At 39.7% G+C, this 21,956-nt stretch overlaps 1 protein-coding gene across 18 annotated transcripts in view; it reads left to right on the top strand.

Annotated features, from left to right (window-relative positions):
- Positions 1 to 21,956, top strand: part of FOXP1 (forkhead box P1) — a 1,092,253-nt gene that overhangs the window by 1,052,701 nt on the left and 17,596 nt on the right. For all 18 annotated transcript variants that reach the window (XM_068253977.1, XM_068253974.1, XM_068253975.1 and 15 more), the window contains 5 exons: positions 3,511 to 3,712; positions 4,848 to 4,924; positions 10,367 to 10,468; positions 13,109 to 13,230; positions 18,101 to 18,170. In XM_068253977.1, coding sequence (XP_068110078.1) covers positions 3,511 to 3,712; positions 4,848 to 4,924; positions 10,367 to 10,468; positions 13,109 to 13,230; positions 18,101 to 18,170 — 573 coding nt within the window. The remainder of the gene's footprint in view (positions 1 to 3,510; positions 3,713 to 4,847; positions 4,925 to 10,366; positions 10,469 to 13,108; positions 13,231 to 18,100; positions 18,171 to 21,956) is intronic.

The raw sequence follows: 21,956 nt of genomic DNA, 5'->3' as shown, positions 1-21,956 counted from the left end.
CCTGTAGCCAGCAGCCTTTACTCACCTTCCAGGCTCCAGCGATGAGCCACAGTGGACCCCTCTGCTCCGGCCAGCATCCCCGCTCATACTGCTGCTCAGTTCCGGGTTGTGGCTTGATGACATCATCAAGCCGGGACCCAGCACTGACGTCCGAGCCAGCAGGGATGCCGGCCAGAGCGGAGGGGATCGACGATCACCGGGGGAATGGCAGGAAGGCGAGTGGAACCTCTTCTTTCCCCCCTGCTCTTACTGGTGATGACTACGATCTGCCAGTGATCGTAGTGATCGCGTGATCAGTAGCCATACGCAATGGTTTCTGATCACTGAGGGGAGATGTCAGCTGTCATATGACAGCTTAATCTCCCCTCTTGGGTGCGCACGGTCGCGTCGGGAGCGGAAACGCCGCATCAGCCTAGAGCAGTCACAAGTGCTGCATAGGATTTCCTGCCAGCGGTCCGGAAAAAGTTAAAAGGAAATAATTATGGCAGCCTCCATATCCCTATCATTAAAATTTTCTTTTAAAGCCTAATTTCAGGAAGTGTTTGCCCTGCCATCCCTCTCCCACATTAAATGAAAGTGAACTTTCCAGTACAGGCGTCCTAGTTTTCAGCCTCAGGACTTACCTGACCCCCCTCACGTGAACTGCCAGGCTTCACCCCACACTCACCGGGAATCTAACTGTTGTGATTCCCCATCCCCTGGGCCACACTCTCTGTTTCATAGTCCAACACTGAAGAATTTGTCATTGAGCACACCATCCACCTATATTGCTCTAGTCCATGTCCCAGGAGACTTAGCAGTTGGACAGAGAAGTGGCAGCCAGTGCCATAGAGATCAATAACCAAAAAGGACAGTTGTAGTGATGATGCAGCAGTCTGCCTCCAAAAGGCTTCAGGAGACATGCCACAAGGAATACAATCATGTAACCATAGCACTTGTGAAGGTCATTTGGTACTGTAAGTACAGAAATCATTTTACCCTTCTTTTCATTGTATTTAAAGGGAACCTGAAGTGAGAGGCATATGGCTGCCACCTTTATTTTCTTTCAAACAACGCCAGTTGCCTTGCAGTCCTGCTAATCACTTTGGCAGCAGAAGTGTCTTAATCACACACATGAAACAAGCATGCAGCTAATCGGGTCAGACTTGAGTCAGAGCACCTGATCTGCATTCTTGTTCAGAGTCTTTGGCTTGCAGTATAAGAGGCAGGAGATCAGTGGGTAATTCAAGCGATTTGCATTGTTTAAAAGGAAATACATTTGTCAGCCTACAGCCTCTCACTTCAGGTGTGCTTTAAAAATCACTGTCCATTCTGATAAAACAGTTGTTCTTTTTTCAACTGCCATTTTTACAGTGCTGGTTTTTAGATGAAGTTGGTTTCTATGGGCACCAAGCATAAATACTCTCCGCACAGGAGGTCCTTGTTTATCTCTTTAACTACACTAGGCTATTTGAACAGTGATGTCCACTAATTCTGTCACTGATATCACATTGATAATAACAGTTTGTCAGTGAGAGCAGATAGGGAGAGAGGAAGGGAAGTGCTTAATTTATGTCTAAAAATCTCACCCCACACAAGTATGGACCCAGATTCGAATTCAGTTGCCACTGGCTGCATAGATGTTGCACAGACAGCATTAAAGTCAAAACAGCCTAGATACATTAACTATACTCAGCTCACTAAAGGGTTTACATTGATATCAGCCCTTGGGGCATCTGGAACAGGAATTTATACCATTTTGCATGTTGTGTGTTTGTTTGCTCCACTTACACAAACTGGTTGGCATACTGACTTCAGATATATCCCCCAGTCCATATAGATTACAAGAAGCTGGGTAGAAAAAAAGGTCTAACACTAATTTTATCTCCATATAACCTCTTTGATATGGTCATCTTCAAAAATGAGGACAGAATCAAATAAGCCATAGAGTGTAACGCTCTCTAAAAAAGTGTGAGGACTGAATGAAAATTGTACCGCGCACGTGCGCTTTTGTTCAGCCAACTAAAAAAAAAACCTTAACATCTGTATCCCATTTAATAAGGCGAAACATAGACGTTCTTATAATAAACTGTTAAAAGGCTGCATTACTCTCCTGTTCACTGGGGATTATCATTAAATCGCAGCTCGATTGATACAAGGTACTGGTCTGTAATGCAAGTGGACGTATATTGATAAACTTAAAAGGTCACCGTGCAGAATAGAGTTGCCATTTTGAGGTTTGTCAGGATAAAATTTCTCTTAAAACAGTTTATTTTTCTCAAAGATTTAGGTTAATTCTAGCTCATATTGTATGGAGGAAAAAAAAAAAACCTTGGAGATTGGTGACCCCATCGTGTCCTTTCTGATAGATCCATGTCCTTTAAAAGATGGATTTTAACATATTTCTCTGATAAGGTATCATTCCTTGGAGTCAATTAATGAAACATGGAGACTTTCTTGATTAATACCATATACCGTACCTTTTCGTAACATGACCTCATATTTTTTGGCACCAGCTTGAGCAGTTCCACCGTTAAGACTGGCAAATTATATTTAATGGCAATAATATAGTTATGCATTTTTTTAATAAAAGAAAAAAAAAGCAGAAATACTCTACGTATAACTAATTTATTGTTAAAAGAAATAAAAGCTTGACATTGTAATAATACTGACTGATTGCAGAATTTAACGCAGTGCTGTATGTTGAGTTTGATTTATATATTCTGGAGAAATCTCAAGAAATTAAGCTTTCAGACCAAAAAAGAAAAATTAAATGAGCTCTGTGTTCTGCTTAATGTAAAGAGCACCTACGAATGTGCTTTGTGCCAGTTCACGATCATATCTGGAGTTAAGTCCTGGAGACGTTCACCATTTACGAAAAGTCATGTTTACACTGTTCGCATTAAAGCTAAACATTGGGCTGACGTTCCATTAAATCAACAAATGAAAGTGTATATTTAAATTGCATGTGGGGTGAGAAGCATTGTATGCATATAGTTTACACAGTGGCAGTTTGTTTAAAGTCTGCCTCAAATTTAACATTATGTAGCCATGTCTTAAATTTTACAGTGTCACAGTGATCTATGGGTGGGTTGTAATTAGCTCTAGTGTTTTAATGGCTCGCTTTCGGGATGGGGGGGATCAGCTTTAAAGTGTAATTGTAGTCACAAAATGGAACAGTGCATCTTCAGTGCCGTGTACTACTTGTTTCATCAACTACTTCACCAGCTGCTCTCTATAAGGCCTGTTAACTCTAACTACACTCTCCAGTTTTTTTTGTATAAAGGTTAAAAAAAATATATTTTATAAAGCAAAAGAAGACTTTTTGACTGTCCATTCCCTCCTCCCTTAACTAACACACACACATGAATTTGCCATGCCTGGACTAGACTAATGATACTTGTGTCTTCTTGTGGATACTGTATATCAAAAGGTGGCAATAGATATTGCTAAAACTACGTATAGTTTGAGTAGAAAGGAAAGACACTGATCAATTGTTAATATTAATTTTCTCTTTTGTTTTGTTTACAGCTGAACCTGGTATCTAGTGCTACCCTATCAAAGACTGCATCAGAACCATCCCCACAGAGCTTACCTCATACCCCCACCACCCCAACCACACCACTCACTCCTCTAAGCCAGGGACCATCTGTCATTACGACCACCAGCATCCACAACGTAGGGCCCATCCGGAGGCGGTACTCTGACAAATACAACGTCCCCATCTCTTCTGGTGAGTTTTCTCTCTGGCAAGAATACATAGAGGGTTGAACAAATTAATTTAGAATTCAGGAGACCAAGCTACATACCAACATTTTCTTATAGCAATAATAAAACAAGTCTTGAAAGTTAGATTTTAGCAGTAATTTTGTACCTTTGTTTACTTGTTACTTAGATGTGTACCTTGTTACCTTGTAGTTAGGGGGTTTGTATAGTTAAGTGACCCTTAGAGCTCCAGTGAACGCTTAAACTCTTGGTAGGGTCACACGATCCAGGCACATCTGTGGCGATGATCTTCATTGGGTGTTGGATTGTGGATCCCATCCTAGAATAAAAAAATCTTTCAAAACTTGGTGGCCCTAAGAAGACGGGGGAGTTATTGTATAAAGAAAATACATTCATTGTGTTCTCATGAATTAAAGCAAGGCCTTCACAACTTGAGTCTCTGTAACTAGAAACCTATAGTGTTCATATAGTGTAGAAGTAAAGGCTTAACATAAAATTAAGTCTTATCTAATAACCCCAGACTAAAGTAGCCACACACCATAATTTCTTCAGTTTAATTCCATCAAATTTGATCACTGTGATTGAATCTGACAGGAATCTATTCCCAAATGGGATGGAGATTCAATTGGGGGCAAGAGTAGAGGTAGATAGATGGCCTATAGTGTTCAGCGGCCTATAGTGCATCGAACAGAGCAACAATCTGAAATCTATAGAAAATTGATGTGCAGTGTCTGGTCTGAATCAATCCCTCTCTGATCAGATTCCAATCAGAGGGACTGATCATTTTGCTACATCAGGCGACATTCATTCTATCAGTGTGTGGCTAGCTTTACCCTATCCTGTAGCTTAGGATGATTTCAGAGACTGTTGTATTCTTGCTTTCTCTGAATAAAGCACTGCCTCCAGTGGCCAGACCCATGGCTAGTGCTCAGATCTTTTCTCAAGTATGAGGATAAAGCATGGCTAGACAGCTTAGCTGTGCTCTCTGCTGAAGCTTCCCATTCAGCAAAGACCGATTAAACTTTACTTTTCTGACCTCAAAAACTGTTTTAGGAAGTTGCATCTATTCAACAGCTTGTGTTATTATCTTAACATATCTTTGACATTGTTGACATTTTAATGATGACCTGTTTTCATTGCAGACATTGCACAGAACCAAGAGTTTTACAAAAATGCAGAAGTCAGGCCACCTTTCACATATGCGTCCTTAATTAGGCAGGTAAGTGTACAGTACATCCCAGTGGCCTGTGGTACATTGTGTTTACAGTATTATAAATGACATACTCAGCAGGAGTATGCAGAGCAGGTGTTCTAAATCATCTGGTTGCAGATGTGTGACTCAGACTAGAGGAAGGCATGTGGCATTTTTTAAATCTGATTATGATGTGGTAGTCTTTGTATTCCCCTTACTGTAGGTTTCCTTTAATTTTGCCAAAAAGTAAAATATTATAAAATAATTTCCAGTTACCTGAAACACTACTTTGAACCACAGAATTTACTTTCAATTATGATTTCTTAAAAGGTCAGCACAGTTTGGAGCTTAAACATACATTCTACAGTTGCAGGACATTTTAAGATATTGGATATTAAAATATTATGGTTATAAAAAAAATGTGAGTTTGCCTGCCTGAAACACAGGTCCCATGGCTGAAATATTTCAGACATTTACTTAAATTTGTAGAAAAGGCTTTTAGACATCCCTAATCCTAATTGGTATGTACGCTATTGGTGCAGAATGTTTCTGTTATCAATTAAGATGAAGAAGGAAGTTTTAAATCAGGATGATACCATTTATTGGCTAACTACAAATGAATAAGAATAAACAAGCTTTCGGCCTTGCAGCCTTCGTCAGGTTTACATCCTGTTAGTTTGCAAGCTGGTGGTACAGACAGCTTATATACATGCAACATCAAAAGGGAAAACAGATATTTTTTTCAAGCATAAATACATCATTAAGATGCCTTAATACAAACAGACCATCTAAATGGGGTAAGATAAGGATCCTTGTTTACTTTATTGCTCACAGACCTGGTATTAGGATTGACCCAGAGGTATCGTAAATTCTTAGTTCACAAGTTCAGCTAGGGTGGCTGAGACAGTTCATATATCATCAATCTCATACCAATATAGAAAGTTGTTGTCCTTATTATCGGTCATTTGACGTTTTGAAGCCGCCCTTCAGGGCAGTGACACGAAGATCATCCATGCTGTGTCCGTTGGACCGAAAGTGTGTAGCAACTGGGAGTCCAGATTTGGTATCATTAATAGTGTGCCTGTGTCCATTCATACGTTTGCGCAGAGTTTGTCCAGTTTCTCCCACGTACATGACATTGGGGCATTTAGCACACATGATCAGATATACCAGATTGGTGGACCCACAAGAAAATTTACCTTGTACTCTGTACTCCTGTTGTGAACCTGGTATCGTTACCCTGTCAGTGGAGTAAATGTGTCTGCAGGTCCCACAACTTTCTATATTGGTATGAGATTGATGATATATGCAACAACTTTCTATATTGGTATGGGATTGATGATATATAAACTGTCTCAGCCACCCTAGCTGAACTTGTGAACTAAGAATTTACGATACCTCTGGGTCAATCCTAATACCAGGTCTGTGAACAATAAAGTAAACAAGGATCCTTATCTTACCCCATTTAGATGGTCTGTTTGTATTAAGGCATCTTAATGATGTATTTATGCTTGAAAAAAATATCTGTTTTCCCTTTTGATGTTGCATGTATATAAGCTGTCTGTACCACCAGCTTGCAAACTAACAGGATGTAAACCTGACGAAGGCTGCAAGGCCGAAAGCTTGTTTATTCTTATTCATTTGTAGTTAGCCAATAAATGGTATCATCCTGATTTAAAACTTCTTGCTTTTACTGATGGCTAACACGGTACAATACCCTACTGCTACAATTAAGATGAGGGATCTTCAACCAGGAGAACATACAAACTCCAGACAGATAGTGTCCTGGCCAAGATTCAAACCTGAACCCAGTGCTACGAGGCAGGAACACTAGTTGCTATGTCATCGCTATCCTACAGATGTACTTGATATTCCTACCTTTTACTCAAATTATCAGCAAATATATCTATGATGGAGAGCTTCAGAAAATCTAGATTGCAGTAGTTGCATAACTTTGTACTTTATCAACCACAAAACCATTTGTGAGCAGCAAAGACAGCCCTGCACTTGAAAAAATGCCCCCTATTCCCGATGTCTCAGCCTTTATTTATAGTATGTGTTAATTTTGTATTTATATATTGCTGACATCTTGAATAGCACTTTACATAGCATAGTCTTATCCCTAACTGGTCTTCAGAGGAGTTCAGAATCTATCCCCTACAATAGTCATCTGTCCATCATAGTCTAAAGTCTTGCCACACCTGCCGAGAAGTGTACAGCTGCCCCTAATCCCCCTCGATGCCTCTGCAAACAAAATGCTTGCTGGATCGACTTGGCTAACCACAGGTCGAGGGCACTCACTCACCCCGCCCAATCTGTAATGTTATGTGCTGTCGGTCCACCTCTCCCCATCATAGCAAGAGAACAGATTTCTAGCCTGCAGGCTAGTAAAGCATCTGTAAAGACTTTGCCCCAAAGTGGCAACTAAGGGATCAAGTCCTGATGTCTGCCAAGCGACAGTACGGGGCCTATAGAGTTTTGGGGAAAGACAATTATGTGTGTTACTGGGGATGAGGGAAGAAATGGTGTCATTGCAAACCTGACGTCGGGTACATACGTTCTTTAACTGAAAGTCCAGTCTATGTAGCATAAAACTACACACAGTGTGACAGTGAAACGTTTCTGCTATAACTGCATCAGGCTTCTGTTCAGAAAAATGTATGTTGGAGAGAGGAGGAGGAAATCAGCTTTAGTGCTAAGCAGTAGTCCTTACAGCGCCACCAGTGTATGGTTTGTTGCTCTGAAGGGACCCTCTCATTATGATCATTCTTAAAGCTCTGAAGAATTATCAAAAGGTTGACTTCTGTGACCCCTATTCCCACAGTTGTGGACTTGTCTAAAATTATAGGTTCAAACAAAACAGGAGCAAAATGTGTGTAGTAAAGTTGCTTACCACAACCAGCCACAATTCTTGATTTCATTTAAACCTGTTCTGCATGTCTGTTTTTGTTTTGTTTTTGCTACAGTTTTTCTTTCTATACTTTATTTATTTTTTGTTGAATCTACTTAGCAGTGTGAAAGAGAACCCCCCCATTTTCAGTTCTTATGTTCAGAGTGTTCTTGCCCATCCGGAGCCATTTTTTTTTCCTTGCCAGCAGAGTTTTGAAAACAGCAATATCTACCATAATTGCTTTTGATTAAGTATTACAATACGATGTGATTATTAGAAAATTCATTTCACACAACAGTGAAAATGAGGCTGTTTAAAGATGGCAAGTCAATTATCACAAACTAGCGTAATCTCTGATCCCTAGAATTAATCTGAGCTCTAAATAATTACTGAGCTGTAATCAGCCGCTGAAATGTTTTGCATTTTTCTTTGATCCTGCTTTGTGAATGACTGATAAATTAATATTTCTACCAGGAAACAGAAATAAAAACTCAAAACAATTAGATAATTCCATTTTGAATGTTGTCATTGAACTGTTAAATAGAGGTATTAATCTCTGATCGCGTTGTGAAGTCTGGCTTGTTTATTTTACAGTGCATCCAATCGATGCCATTCTGTGCTGTTGGTGCTTGTTTTATCTGGGCATGTGTATTTGTGCAGTCAGTAAAATAATTGCGGTTTAGAATCTATAATTTATCTTGGATATTTTGATTCCAGACTTTTTAGCTTCCGCGTTAATATATCCAAAATTATAGTTTAAATGACGTTTTACTGTAGCTTTATTTTTAAGCTTTGTGTAGGAGGTGTAATGGGCTATCATAAATAAAGTCTGACTTTTGCAAAAAAAATCACCAAGGTTTTCATATAAATAAGTGAAATACCTGGTAATATGCACATTTTCCCTCTACTTCCTGCATAAGAAACCAGCTTTTGAGCAGTGTCAGCACAGTGGGCTGAATTTTGGCCTTCTCTAGAGCTAGTGTCCATTCTACAGTCAATATTCATGTGACTCAAATTTCAAAGGGGTTTTAAAGTGCTTAATAACATAATTGTACATTTGAATGCTTGAACTACTCATGCAGAGCAACGTAAGCAAACTATTATTGTTGTGTGCAGCTAATTGCTCCAAATACCTGTGCTGTCGGTACTGAATGCTACTGCAAAATGGTTCATAGTTTAGTTGATTAGGTAGGACCACGTTGCTGGCACCAGAATGCAGCAGGGGATTGATAATTTAGCCCGGAGGGAGCCTTCATACTGTGCACTCGATAAGGATCAGCTATGTAGACATTAGGAGAGGAGTGAGGCACTGCATCCTTAAAAACCCTTTATTTTAGCTTGGGTATATACAGTGGAAATCAAGCGGAGGTGATGGGGCCTGACAGCTGTATCGCAAGTAAGTCTTGTTTCGTCAGAGGCAAATGGTTACCATTTGCCTCTGACGAAGCAAGACTTGCGAAACAGCTGTCAGGCCCCTCACCCCCATCACCCCCACATCTAGGAGCTGAACATTGGGCCTGCACAGTACTAGTTCCAGAACTGTGATCTGAAAGGATCAGGAAATGTAATTTTGGGGACAATTCTTATAGGTGTATATGTAGATTTAGCGATGTGCATTATTCAGTGTACTCTGCAAATACACTGCAAGTAACACATTACCTCTATAGACATACATAACAACTCACTTAACGTTTTAAAGGGTGTAAAGCAGTGCCAATGACTCTAGAGCAGGGGTCTCAAACTCAATTTACCTGGGGGCCGCAGGAGGCAAAGTCAGGATGAGACTGGGCCGCATAAGGAATTTCACAATCGTGCCGCATTGCCGCCTCTGCCCGCCCCTCTCACTCTTCCTTCACAGAGAGGGGTGGGAAGAGGCGGCGATTCGTGCGGCGATTGATGTCAGGAGGGGCAGAGCTGAAGCTGAAAGCTCTGCCCCTTCCAGGAAATGCCGGAGGATTGCCCCCGGGCGATTTTGGGGCTCTGCAGCCCTCGTTTAGCGGCGGGGATGCGGCAGATTACTTGGGAGCACTGAAGCAAACTATAAGGTAGCTATTGCCGGTGAGGGCCACAAAATATTATATCGAGGGCCGCAAATGGCCCGCGGGCCGCGAGTTTGAGACCCCTGCTCTAGAGCATCATTTTGTTTCTGTCCTGAGTACTGTAAAGACAAGTGGTTTGTCTATAGTTGATCAGCAAATACTATTGTGTGGAGAAAGGAGGAGGGATAACATGCTGCACACAATGGTGAGGCATCCTGTGATATGGAAGAAGGTATATAAGAAGGTGTGTGTGTGTGTGTGTGTGTGTGTGTGTGTGTGTGTGTGTGTGTGTGTGTGTGTTTTCTGCAAAATTACTAGTGTTTTTTGCAAAATTACTAATATCCTCCAATGACCTGCCAATAGAAACACGGTAAATCAAGCTTTGTGTTAATAGACATTTTGAAGACATCACTGAACTACTTTTGTCTGTTTTAAGAACGGTTTTGTTCAGAGTCATGGACTTGAATGAAAATAAACCACTTCTGTGCATAACTGTTATCTTCATATTCATATTATAATGTTGCATTGTTGTCTCTGTAGGCAATTCTTGAATCTCCTGAAAAGCAACTAACACTAAATGAAATCTACAATTGGTTCACAAGAATGTTTGCTTATTTCCGACGTAACGCCGCAACGTGGAAGGTAGAGTTTTCTTTATTATTTTGGAATAATTTAATATTAAATATATAATATTATTATATAATATATTACAACATTTGTTAGTATAATAACAGTAGCTGCTGGGAATTTTAAGACAAAGTTCACTCAGATCTGTTTAGTTGACACTGGTTGGATCAGTTGCCTACTAGCTTAATATATGTCTTCTGAATGCCAGAGGCAGCTCCCCACATTCTACATTAAGCATTTAATATTATATAAAATAAAGAAATATTCCACCATGGACAAGGTAGTGGAACCAGACTCAGTGCTGAAAGGCTAATGAAGCAAGTATATGGATTTATCCTACTGATATCTACCAGAACCAAGCATGTTCACCCAGCTTTTGACCACATTCAATTGAATTAGTTGCCAGGGAGTCAAAACCATTAACCCAGACCCTATGAGGCAAAGTGCAAATATTTAGAAAAATCAAGACTCCACCAGCTCTCAGTAGCAGGGAGTGCAGTAATTGGCCCCATTGACAGAGCTGTGCTTCCGCCCTCGGTAGTGTCAGGTCCTATAAAGAAACAAGCAGGGGCAGTAAGCTGCTGTGATTGGTAGTCTGGGGCAGCGCCTCCCGCCTGATTGGAACTCGACTCTCTAAAGCTGTGGCTACTTCAAATGAATGGAGCTGTGAGGAGGTGTGTATATAAGACACATGGGGATGGGGACACGGGGGGAATGGAGGACAAGAGACATCGCAGGACACATCGGAGGACACAGGGACACGGGGATAGAGGACAGAGGACATTGCAGGACTCATCGGAGGACACGGGGATACAGGACAGAGGACACCTGATGGTTCGAAGCCATAAGACAGGGAACCAGACACGAGGGACACATACTTTGGCGCAGGTCTGAATATGTATTATTCAGACTATAAGACGCACTGACACCCCCCCCCCCCTCACACACACACACACACACACACTTCTGGGGGGGGGGGAGTGTGTCTTGAAGCCTGACAAATACAGTAATTTGAGTACTACAATAAGGCATTTAAATACCTTTTTTATATAACTCTGCAGAGGAAAAGTGAATGGTTGAACTGCATTGGGACGAACTGCTCTGGTGTGCACCAGCCCATTGAAATACATTACCCAAGCAGTTTTCAAAACACTAGCGTTTTTAAAAACGCTCATGAACTGTTCTGGTGTGCACCAGCCCTAAGTCTGGTACACACTTTCAATTATGATTGGCCAATCACTGACCAATGTTACCTGTAGTGTGAGGGTCAGTAAATTTTGAATACTATGAACGGCTCTCATACTACATGGAGGTGATAAAATTAGTCAGTGATTGGCCAATCATATTTTAAAGTGGGTACCAGGCTTAACTTCTTCTTGGAGGGGGCTAATTATCTTATTAGGAAATTGTTCTGCTTATTCCTATTGTTTAGTGAAATCACTCCTCACATTGTAGCATAAATGGGAGGCTTGGGAGGTGAAGATGGTGGGGCTAGGCTAGAAAAAAACTGAAGTTCATAATGTTACTGCAGCAGCCTGTTTTGATCATTTTGATGTGTAGTTTTCACTGAAGATGCTGATGATGCATTTGTTTAATCATATAGGGGTTGATTCACAAAAGAGTGTTAACTGTTACCACGACCGTGCTATGCAGTTAACACATGAAGTGTGTCACTTTGCGAGCGCAAAAGCTTACGCCTGCGTGCTAAAATTTGCGGCAGTAACACGGACATTTGCGTGCGGGCAAATGTCCGTGTTATTGCATGCAATCGTTAGCACGTCGGCGTAAGCTTTTGCGCGGCACTTTGCGTGTTAACTGCGTAGCACTATCGTGCTATCAGTTAACACTCTTTTGTGAATCAACCCCATAGTCAGTTTCTGTGATAGGATTACTTGTAACAGCTGCAGAGATGTCTCTCCACTTGTTTCCTGTCTTTATGGCATCCAGGGTTTAATCCTCAAGCTGGCCACTAACGGTCCAATTTCTAGCGAAAAATCGTTCGATCGATCAGAAATTCGGATCGAATTGGTTGTAAATAATCTCCATTGGTGGACACAATCGATTATGAACGAGTGAAAAAAATGTCGCCCGAATTAATTTTCGTCGAACGAAAATTTAGATTTTCTTGGTGGTCGTGATAGATAGGAAGCAAAGATTGGTTAGTTGATGGTGTAGTGAACGATTTTTCGTCCGATCAGAATTTCTGATCGCTCGAACGATTTTTTGCTAGAAATTGGACAGTTAGTGGCCACCTTAAGAGTCATTCTACCATATGTACCGTATATTCCTGAAGCCTATCCGTGATTGGCAGTACCTCTATGCCCATCTCAGCATTTAGTGGAGCGCTCCTAGGCTCATGCATGCCGCTATTTGACAGCGCTTTGCATGGAGTACAGCAGCAGGCCTCCAACATGGACATCTGATCACCGTTCCAAAGCCATTTTTGATAACCGATTGTGAATGATCTATTAATCCCTGATGTCTTTGGGACAGGAACTAAGGAGCAACAATATAGAATACTGTATTTGATACAATAAAGCTAATCGTTATTTATGCATTCATTTATGGAAAAAGTATGTGAAGATGATGTTGTTACCGATGATTTCCAATGATCAGTGCTCACCTCTGAATGTTTTCTCTCCTATCCCGCTGCAGAATGCAGTGCGCCATAATCTTAGTCTACACAAGTGTTTTGTGCGAGTAGAAAACGTAAAAGGGGCAGTATGGACAGTGGATGAAATAGAATTCCAAAAAAGGAGGCCACAAAAGATCAGTGGGTACGTCCACCATCCTTTGAACTTCTTAGTGTAGTGTGTTATGGTACTTGTGGTGATGGAGTAGTAGAGGTGTGCTCGCACTGTTTCAGAGGGAAGCACATGACACCATCCCTCCCATTTTGTATGCCCACTTGTACCCTGTCCTGCTTGCCTTGGTGTATGCTGCATCACATGCCTGATGCTTTTCAAGAGAACCTGTCATCTGTCCATCTTTGGCAACCATTTGGCAGGCTTAACCAGTATGTAGCCAACACATTAATCAGACAGTGACATTGCTAGTTTCTAATGTTTTCATGGACATCATTCTTGTAAATATTGGTTTAAACCAGAAAATGGCTGCCACCTTGGATACATGATGGTTACTCCTAAAGCATCTATGCCTATTAACCCTCATCAACCATTTGCTTATGCATTGTTATGTTCTTTTTCCTTCCCCTTCAATGTGCTGCTGCTTTCTACCCTACCCCTACATCCTTTTGTATGGCTGTTCTCCATCCTTTTTTTTTTTTTGAATGACTCCACCTTTGTCCCTGCTGCATCTTTGGTCCCAGGGTGCCATTCGCACCAATCTCTCTCTCCATAAGTGCTTTATCAGAGTAGAGGATGAGTATGGGTCCGTTTGGACTGTTGATGATGAAGAGTTTAAACGTGGCCGCCATATTCAGAGAGGCCGTCCTCGAAAATACGGCCCTGATGAACACTTTGACGAGCTTAATGCACAGTAAGAGCTTTAAGTTGCTTGATTTTGCTTTCTTTTTATTTTGGCATTTCTCCACCTTCATAGCTTCTTCCCTTTGCATGGTTCGTTGGCCAAACATTTCATGCAGCAAGCCTAACATGCTGAAGTATGTAGCATAGCTTCAAATGTGTGCTTTTTACATATATATATATATATATATATATATATATATATATATATATATATATATAGTTTATTATGTGTGTACCCTGCTTAGAATGGAGGCAAACCTTTTATTGCAAAAGAACCAATGACCTTTATGAATTTTTTTTGTGGATCAAGGATGTCACTGATTTCTAGAGAAAATCAGTGTTTTGTTGTCCTCATTACTGCTTTGGCTTACCTCCACTCTATGCAGAGATGTCTTTGAGGGGGGAGGTGTTAAATTTACATATGCTGTTCAGTGCTCTTGTTTTATGGAACAGATTCACACTTTTAGAAATGCATAGATTTGGGGTTTTAGCAATGTCTATTATCTGACCAACACTGAAAAATGTTTTTATTCAGAGCAGTATTCTCAGTAAACTAGGATCTGTGGTAGCAAGTTATCTTGTTTACCTAAAATACACCTTTAAAAAAAAAGAAAAGCCAGATACTTACCTAAGGAGATGGAAGACTCTGGGTCTTATAGAGCCTTCCTCCACCTCTTCCGATGCCATTGTTGCAGCTCTAGATTTCCTGTTTGAATCCCCCACCACGGGGGACTTCGGAAGTCTACTGGAGCCGAGTCCTCCTGAAGACAGGCATCTCCATACTGCACACTCGCGAGTTTGCAGGAGAGGGCGCTTGGATGTGCGTAGTATGGAGCTGCCCATCTTCGGGAGCACTCGGGCTTCCAAAGACTTCCGAAGCCTCCCTTTGGCGGGGTAGACAGCAGTATTTGAACAAATTGGTCGAATACTGCTACAGGTAAGCCAGCACTGCAACGAGATCGGGAGAAGGCTCTGTAGGACCCAAAGCCTTCCTTCTACTTAGGTACTTAGGTAAGTATCTGCTTTTTTTTGTGGGGGGGGGGGGTTGTAAACCATTCCCATTCACTTTAATACTAGTACTAAGGAAAATATGAAATATTGCAAATAATTTTCAGTTTTGTTTTCTTTGGAACTCCACCTACTGACTTGACTAGCACGTTTTGTATATAATATAGTTCCTTGTTTTATTGTTGGTTAAAAAATATTTGCCCATAGTGAACAATGATATTTACCCAAGTCTGGAGATCTACCACTAAACTTATAGACTTGATTGGTGGAAAAGCTGCGTACAAATCTTCTATGCTAATAAGATCTGCCAGTTAAATTAGCTTGTTGGGTGCCAAGAAAAATGAAACATTCAGTTGTAATATTTCCTATATTCCTTATTTGAATTATATACTTTTAAATGCTGAACATGAACAAAAGCAAGTTTAAAAGACAAATTATGAATAAGTACTACCATTAGAAATTTAAATTTTCAGGAAATGACAGAAGAAAGCGCAATCACTTTATGGCAGAGTAATTCTTGCTTAAACATCTTCACATTAGTTTATGAAAATTATAACAGCCCACAGCACTGTATCTGCAGCACTTTATAAAGATCTTACAAATAAAATCCCAATTTACTGGTGATCATTGCACCTATCGCCTAGATTATAGGACATAATAAGAAGTGACAAACTTATAATATATCCACTTCGTAGTGCAGGTAATTGTACATATGGGTACTTGCTTGATTGAAGCAGGTAATTTGGGTGAAATGGCACCGCATATCCCGCAGTGTTTATTGGGGCTATTGTGGCACCCACTGTGTAATATGGGCACTGTGGCACCCGATAAATATCAGCAATAGGCCGCACAGATATTGGCGGACAGAGTATTTAGCAGTGGAAAGCAGCGCTGATATTGATGGAGATTGTGGTAGCAAAGGGGTTGGCGGGGGGGGGGGAGTAGGTTAGTGTTAGGCATTAATAGAGGGAGAGTTACTGTGAGTAGAGGGTTAGGTATATAGTAAAATATTGATAAAAATTAGCCAATGCACATTAACAGAACATCGGTAACTTTACTGATATTCTACTAGTGGCTTACCGCAGAGCCCTTTTTTCATGATCCCTTCTGTGGCTTACAAGCATTTGCTACCTAATAGCAGACAGTTTTAATAAAACCAGGACAGGTTTGCAGGATCGGCTTATGTTCTTCCGTCATAGTTATCCATAGTAACTCAAGGCCCCTAGGACAAGTGGTATAATCAACAGTGTTTGCTTGATGCTAACCACACACAAACGCTAATCTTGCATTGATTATTTTTCAGCTGTTATGAGAATGTATCAATATTTCTTAGAATAAAATATACAGAAAGGCTACGTATTGTTTTTGGGGTTTTTTTTTATTTATTTATTTTAGTATTTACATAGCGCCGACATATTACACAGCGCTGTGTCTTGTTCAATATACTCAACTCATAATAAAACTAAAATTATGACAATAACTATAATGGATTTGAAAACGATGTATCTAGTTAATTTCTAATGTATTTTTTCACACTCCTTCAAAATAAAGCTAGTTGTTTTTACTTTTTATTTATTAACAGCAAATAAAAACTGTCCACAGATAAATGGGTTTTTCAGAAATGAAATCATTGAAAAGATAGTATTAGCAAGGTCCTGGTAACCTGTGTTGGCAAAAGTTCTGTGGGCTGAACATTACTACGGGCCCTTTTCCACTTGCAATCACTAGCGTTCGCGCTGAACTCTAGTGATTGCGATTCAGCAAATGCCCAAAATCTCACGGCGATTTTCCGACGTTTGCACTGCATAGCAAAATCGCGGCAATAATCGCTCCGCCGCGCGAACGAGCTCGGGTAAAAAACGAATTGCGGTAGTGGAAATGACCTACCGCGATTCCTATTTTAAAAGCAAACTGTAACGATTTGTGGTTTGCGGTTTTGCGATTCAGCCATCCCAAACGCCGTAGTGGAAAAGGGCCCAGAGAAAAAAAAGCGTTCCTGCAAACTTTTCCTTAGTTACAAATTGCCTGCTATTAGGTGACAAAAGTTTCAGTACTAGCCTAGATCTTTCATCATGTGATTATATGAGGACTTTTTTCTTAATAAACCAAGGCCAACTTAGAAGCATTAAAAAGTATCCGTGCTGTGAGCTTGAACATTCAACTATGATTGCAAAAGACTTGCTTTTGTCCTGTATGACCTGGGTGAGGGGTTATAACCTCTTGCCACCTACAGCAACAATTATGAATACATTCAGACCTAGTTTTCTGCATTACAAGTGCTCCATATTTTTCTGCTACCTTGGAGAGCTTTAGTAAATCATGTGTAGTTAAATTCTAACTGTTCTCAAAACTGATTTTACATTGGTGTGGCTGCTGTCAAGGTAAATCACAATCTTCATTGCCCGCAAGCTTGTTTCGGGTCAGTGATTTGCTAGGTAGCATAAAAACGAGAGCCTCAGAGCTTGTACCTTTAAAAGTGAGTCAGCAGTACGAATTGCTATAGTTCTATTCTAATCTCTTTCATTTAATCAACGGCTTTTTATACCACATAATAGTAGTGGAAAATAATGAAAGCCTACACAATGGAGAGGACAATACCAATACCAAAAGAATTAAAAGCTACTACTTCTTTATAAATATATAGAACACTCCATGAAATACACTCCACTCTACACCAACACTTTGAATACAAAGTTCATTGTTTTTCTGTGTCAGTGTCCAAATGATTGGTCCCTGTGGTTCAAAATAGGATATTAAATCGTATTGTAGGTTATTTTTGTCCTGTTAAATAATGAGAGCAATATTCTGCTTTATGCCTACAGAGCGGATAGATGCTGGTAGGTAACATAAAAATGCTTTTTGCCTTGCGTTATTGTTATTTGCAAAATAATTATATGTGTACGGAACCAATGCTGTAATTTTTATTACATCCTGCACATTCTGTATTGTGTTGGAGTTTAATGAACCTGTATTACATCTAAATGAACCTCCTTCTTGCCGGTCTAACACGTATACATTCGGCTATATTGCGTTGTACTGTGTTGTTTTTTTAGCTTAATTCTTACATTTATTAAGAATTAAAAAAAAAGAAAACAAACCTTTTGCCAGCGATTTATTTTTACTAACCTGACATATCTTTTATCTCGTACAGTAGTCCTTCCCTCATCAAAAACATTCAGACAAGTCACGCCTATTGCACACCTCTTAATGCTGCTCTGCAGGTAAGTAGTGTCAGCCTCCCCATCCAAGGCGTTATCACGTGTCTTTTCTGCTTATTGCAAAATATATTACCCTGGCTCTAATTAGATATTAAATTTTAATTCTGTTAAACTTTTTTTTTCTCTTAAGTGCATAAAGCATTGCGGTCCCTGGAGGCAGGCACATATCAGTCTGCTTCAGCATTAGTGAGGCGCTTAGCATTTTGAATATTGTGGCAAAAATTAAAAGTTCACTTATTAATATTTATCAGCAGTATCATAATTTCCATCCTCTTATTTCAGAATTTCACTTGAGGCAAAAATACCACAAGTGTAATTACTCGAGCAGAGCTATTAATGTGGAGAATGAAAGAATACCATGTCACATGACCTCCTATTGTTCCAGGGTCTAGAAGCAAAAAAAAAAAAAAAAAAAAGCAGGGTAGAAAAAAAGAAACCAAGTACATATTTTTACACATCTCTTCCTGATGGGTAAATTTCACCTTACATGAGTGTATTGCTAATGCTAGCAGCTGCTATTTTAAATATGTGATATTATTATTATTGTGACTGCTACTACTACTAATTATACTATTAATAGAATTAAAAATTTGCTTGACTTATATTTTTTTTATTTGGTCCTTTGTAATATCATAATATAAGGTGTTTTGTTTATTCCGTTGTAGACCTATACACATATATATATGATTTATAAAGCGCCAACATATTCCGTGGTGCTGTACAAAGTAAGAAACAAACAAACAAACATGGGGTACATAATAATACAGACAAATTGTATATGCCAATAGACAAAATACAGGATTGGTATAAGAAACAGAATCGGTGCAAAATACAGAATTGGTAATGACAGTGACAAAAGTAACATGATGAATAAAATGTATAATGAATTCAAAGACACATAAGGGGTAGAGAGTCCTGCCCTTGCGAACGTACAATCTATATATAGATATAACTAATATTTGGTTAGAAAAAAAAATACTCCAGTAAAATAAACAGTATTTTAAGAATTAAACTGGTAAGAAGAAAAAACCTTAAAGCATTCAAGTATAAAGAAAGCAAGGCATGTTTTCCATCTGCATTCTCTCTAATTATTAGAAGTCAAACAGTGACAACACTGAAAGGAAAGAATTGTAAATACCGTTCATTAGTTGCTTACGGTCCCCAGAGCCTTGTGAAATATGATTTTAAAGGCTGTTCTGTCTGTAGAATACTATTAAGATTACAAGCGCAATTTACATTCATGAGGCTGAAAGGCAAAATGAAATGATCCTATATTCTATCAGATTCCTTCCTTAACAATGACTAATTCCAATTAGACAGCCTTGTAGATTTTTTCAGAAATGATTAATTTCATAAAATAAATACATTAAAAAAAATTTGCATTTTTTAAAATGTGTTTGGCTTATAATTGCCTTGCACAGATGACCATGTTCATACAATTTTTATTTAGTTTTTAGTTTACCATGTCATTTTTTGTCCACCAATATCACTAGAAAAATATTTGCTATTTACTTGTATTGTGGGAATTATGAAATGCAGAATTGCATCGCCTTTTATGCAATTTAAAGCCAAACTCCAGGTTTTGCAGGCAAGACATGATTCTGCATATAAACTCCTATTTAGATACAATCTAAGTATTTTAGAAAAAAATTAACCCTCAGAAAACCTTTAAAGGGAACCTGTGAAAAGGATATGGAAGCTGCCATATTTATTTCTGTTAAAAGAATGCCATTGCCTTGCAGCCCTGCTGATCCTCTGCCTCTATATCTTCTAGCCATAGACCCTGAACAAGCATGCAGCAGATCAGATGTTTAAGACAAAAAATCTGACAAGATTAGCTGCATGCTTGTTTCAGGTGTGTGATTAAGGCAATACTGCAGCTTAAAGAGGAACTCCAGTGAAAATAATGTTATAAAGAAGTGCTTCATTTTTACAATAATTATGTATAAATGATTTAGTCAGTGTTTGCCCAATGTAAAATCTTTTTAAGTCCCTGATTTACATTCTGACATTTATCACATAGTGACATTTTTACTGCTGGCAGATGATGTAGCTGCTGCTTGCTTTTTTGGCAGTTGGAAACAGCTGTAAACAGCTATTTCCCACAATGCAACAAGATTCACAGACAGGAGACTGCCAGGAGTACCATGGTCCTTAGAGTTTCTTGTGGGAAGGGTTTCACCACAATATCAGCCATACAGAGCCCCATGATGATCCATTTGTGATGGGAAAGTGGGTATCAGCTACTGATTGGGATGAAGTTCAATTATTGGTCACGGTTTCTCTTTAAGAGATCAGCAGGACTGCCAGGCACCTGGTATTGTTTATAAGGAAATAAATATGGCAGCCTCCATATACCTCTCATTTCAGGTTTGCTTTAAGAAAAATGAAACCCCAGAATGTAGTGCATGACAGCGAGAGTAGCTTTCCCAGGAAGTATGGGACTAGAATGATGTAGTGACATCATTGAGCTTCTCAAGCATGTAAGGGGCTGTCTGAGACTTGCTTTGCAGCACGACACATACCTGCCTAGTAAAAAAAAAACCTTCTCAAATCTGACAGGATCACTGTTGACAAGGGGTTCCCATACAACATATGTTAACTTGGTTTACAAAACCCTCACCCAACCTGGGGTAAAACAGGTGACAAAGCCCGATTAGTCCTCATTATTCCACATTGGAAAGGTAAAATAATCATTTTTGACTGGCATTGTCTTAAAGGGGAATGTCAGCCTAAACAAACATACTGTCATTAAGTTACATTAGTTATGTAAATTAAAATAGATAGGTAATATAATCTCTTACCTACAGTGGCGTAGCAATTGGGGAGGCAGAGGTAGCGACCGCATCGGGGCCCTTGGGTCAGAGGTGCCCTGTGCTGGTAATAATCACTACTATAGATGCTTTAAATAGTAGTTATCATTAACAAACTGTTTCCCATCCCCTACTTGCACCTGACACTGTGGAAACTATTGGCAGGTTTTGGTGCTCCGTATCAATTGTTATATATAGAGTGCTTGGGGAGGGGGGGCATGTAAACTTGCAATGGGGCCCATAGCTCCTTAGCTACACCACTGCTTACCCATCCTGTTTTTTAAAGAACAAGCAAATGTTTGTGATTTCATGGGGCAGCCATCTTTTTCATGGGGGCAGCCATTTTTTTGGTTGAAAGGAGGTGACAGAGAGCACGAGACACAGTTTCAACTGTCCTATGTCCTGATCAACCCTCCCAGCTGCACTCACTAGGCTTCAAATCTCAAATTCAAAATTTGAAAAAACAAATTTGCACCAAAGCAGCAGAAGGACAGCAACAACAACATCAGAAATCCCATAATGCTTTGCACAGCATCAGGGGAAATATGCCTGGACAGTTTTCTTCTGTGCAGCTAAAAATGAGGCTTGGGTAAGACAAACAAAGTTCTGATGCTGTGAAACTGTTAAAGAAACACCAAACCTTTTCAGTGCTGCTGAGTAGATTTTTAGTCTGGAGGTTCACTTTAAACCTAAAACTAAACCAGAAAAGGGAAAACCTCAACAGGGCTAGTGTGGGCTAGTTAACCTCTGAATTGCTAATTATTCTCTGTATGGGTCGCCTAGTCTGAGCTGGGACTGGACAGGCACTAACTGATAGCAACATGGTCCTAGCTCTGAACATTCAGACAAGTGCTTTGCAGGGAAGGAGACCGTACAACCTGGTATGCTATAGACATATAGCTGTGTACAATGCAGACCAACACTACTAGTCAGCAATAGCTGTGCTGGAAGATTCTTTGTTCTGGATTCAAATTTG

This window comes from Hyperolius riggenbachi, chromosome 9 (assembly GCF_040937935.1).
Source record: "Hyperolius riggenbachi isolate aHypRig1 chromosome 9, aHypRig1.pri, whole genome shotgun sequence".
Taxonomy (NCBI): domain Eukaryota; kingdom Metazoa; phylum Chordata; class Amphibia; order Anura; family Hyperoliidae; genus Hyperolius; species Hyperolius riggenbachi.
Note: the sequence above shows the minus strand (reverse complement) of the source record. Positions and strands in the feature narration are given on the sequence as shown.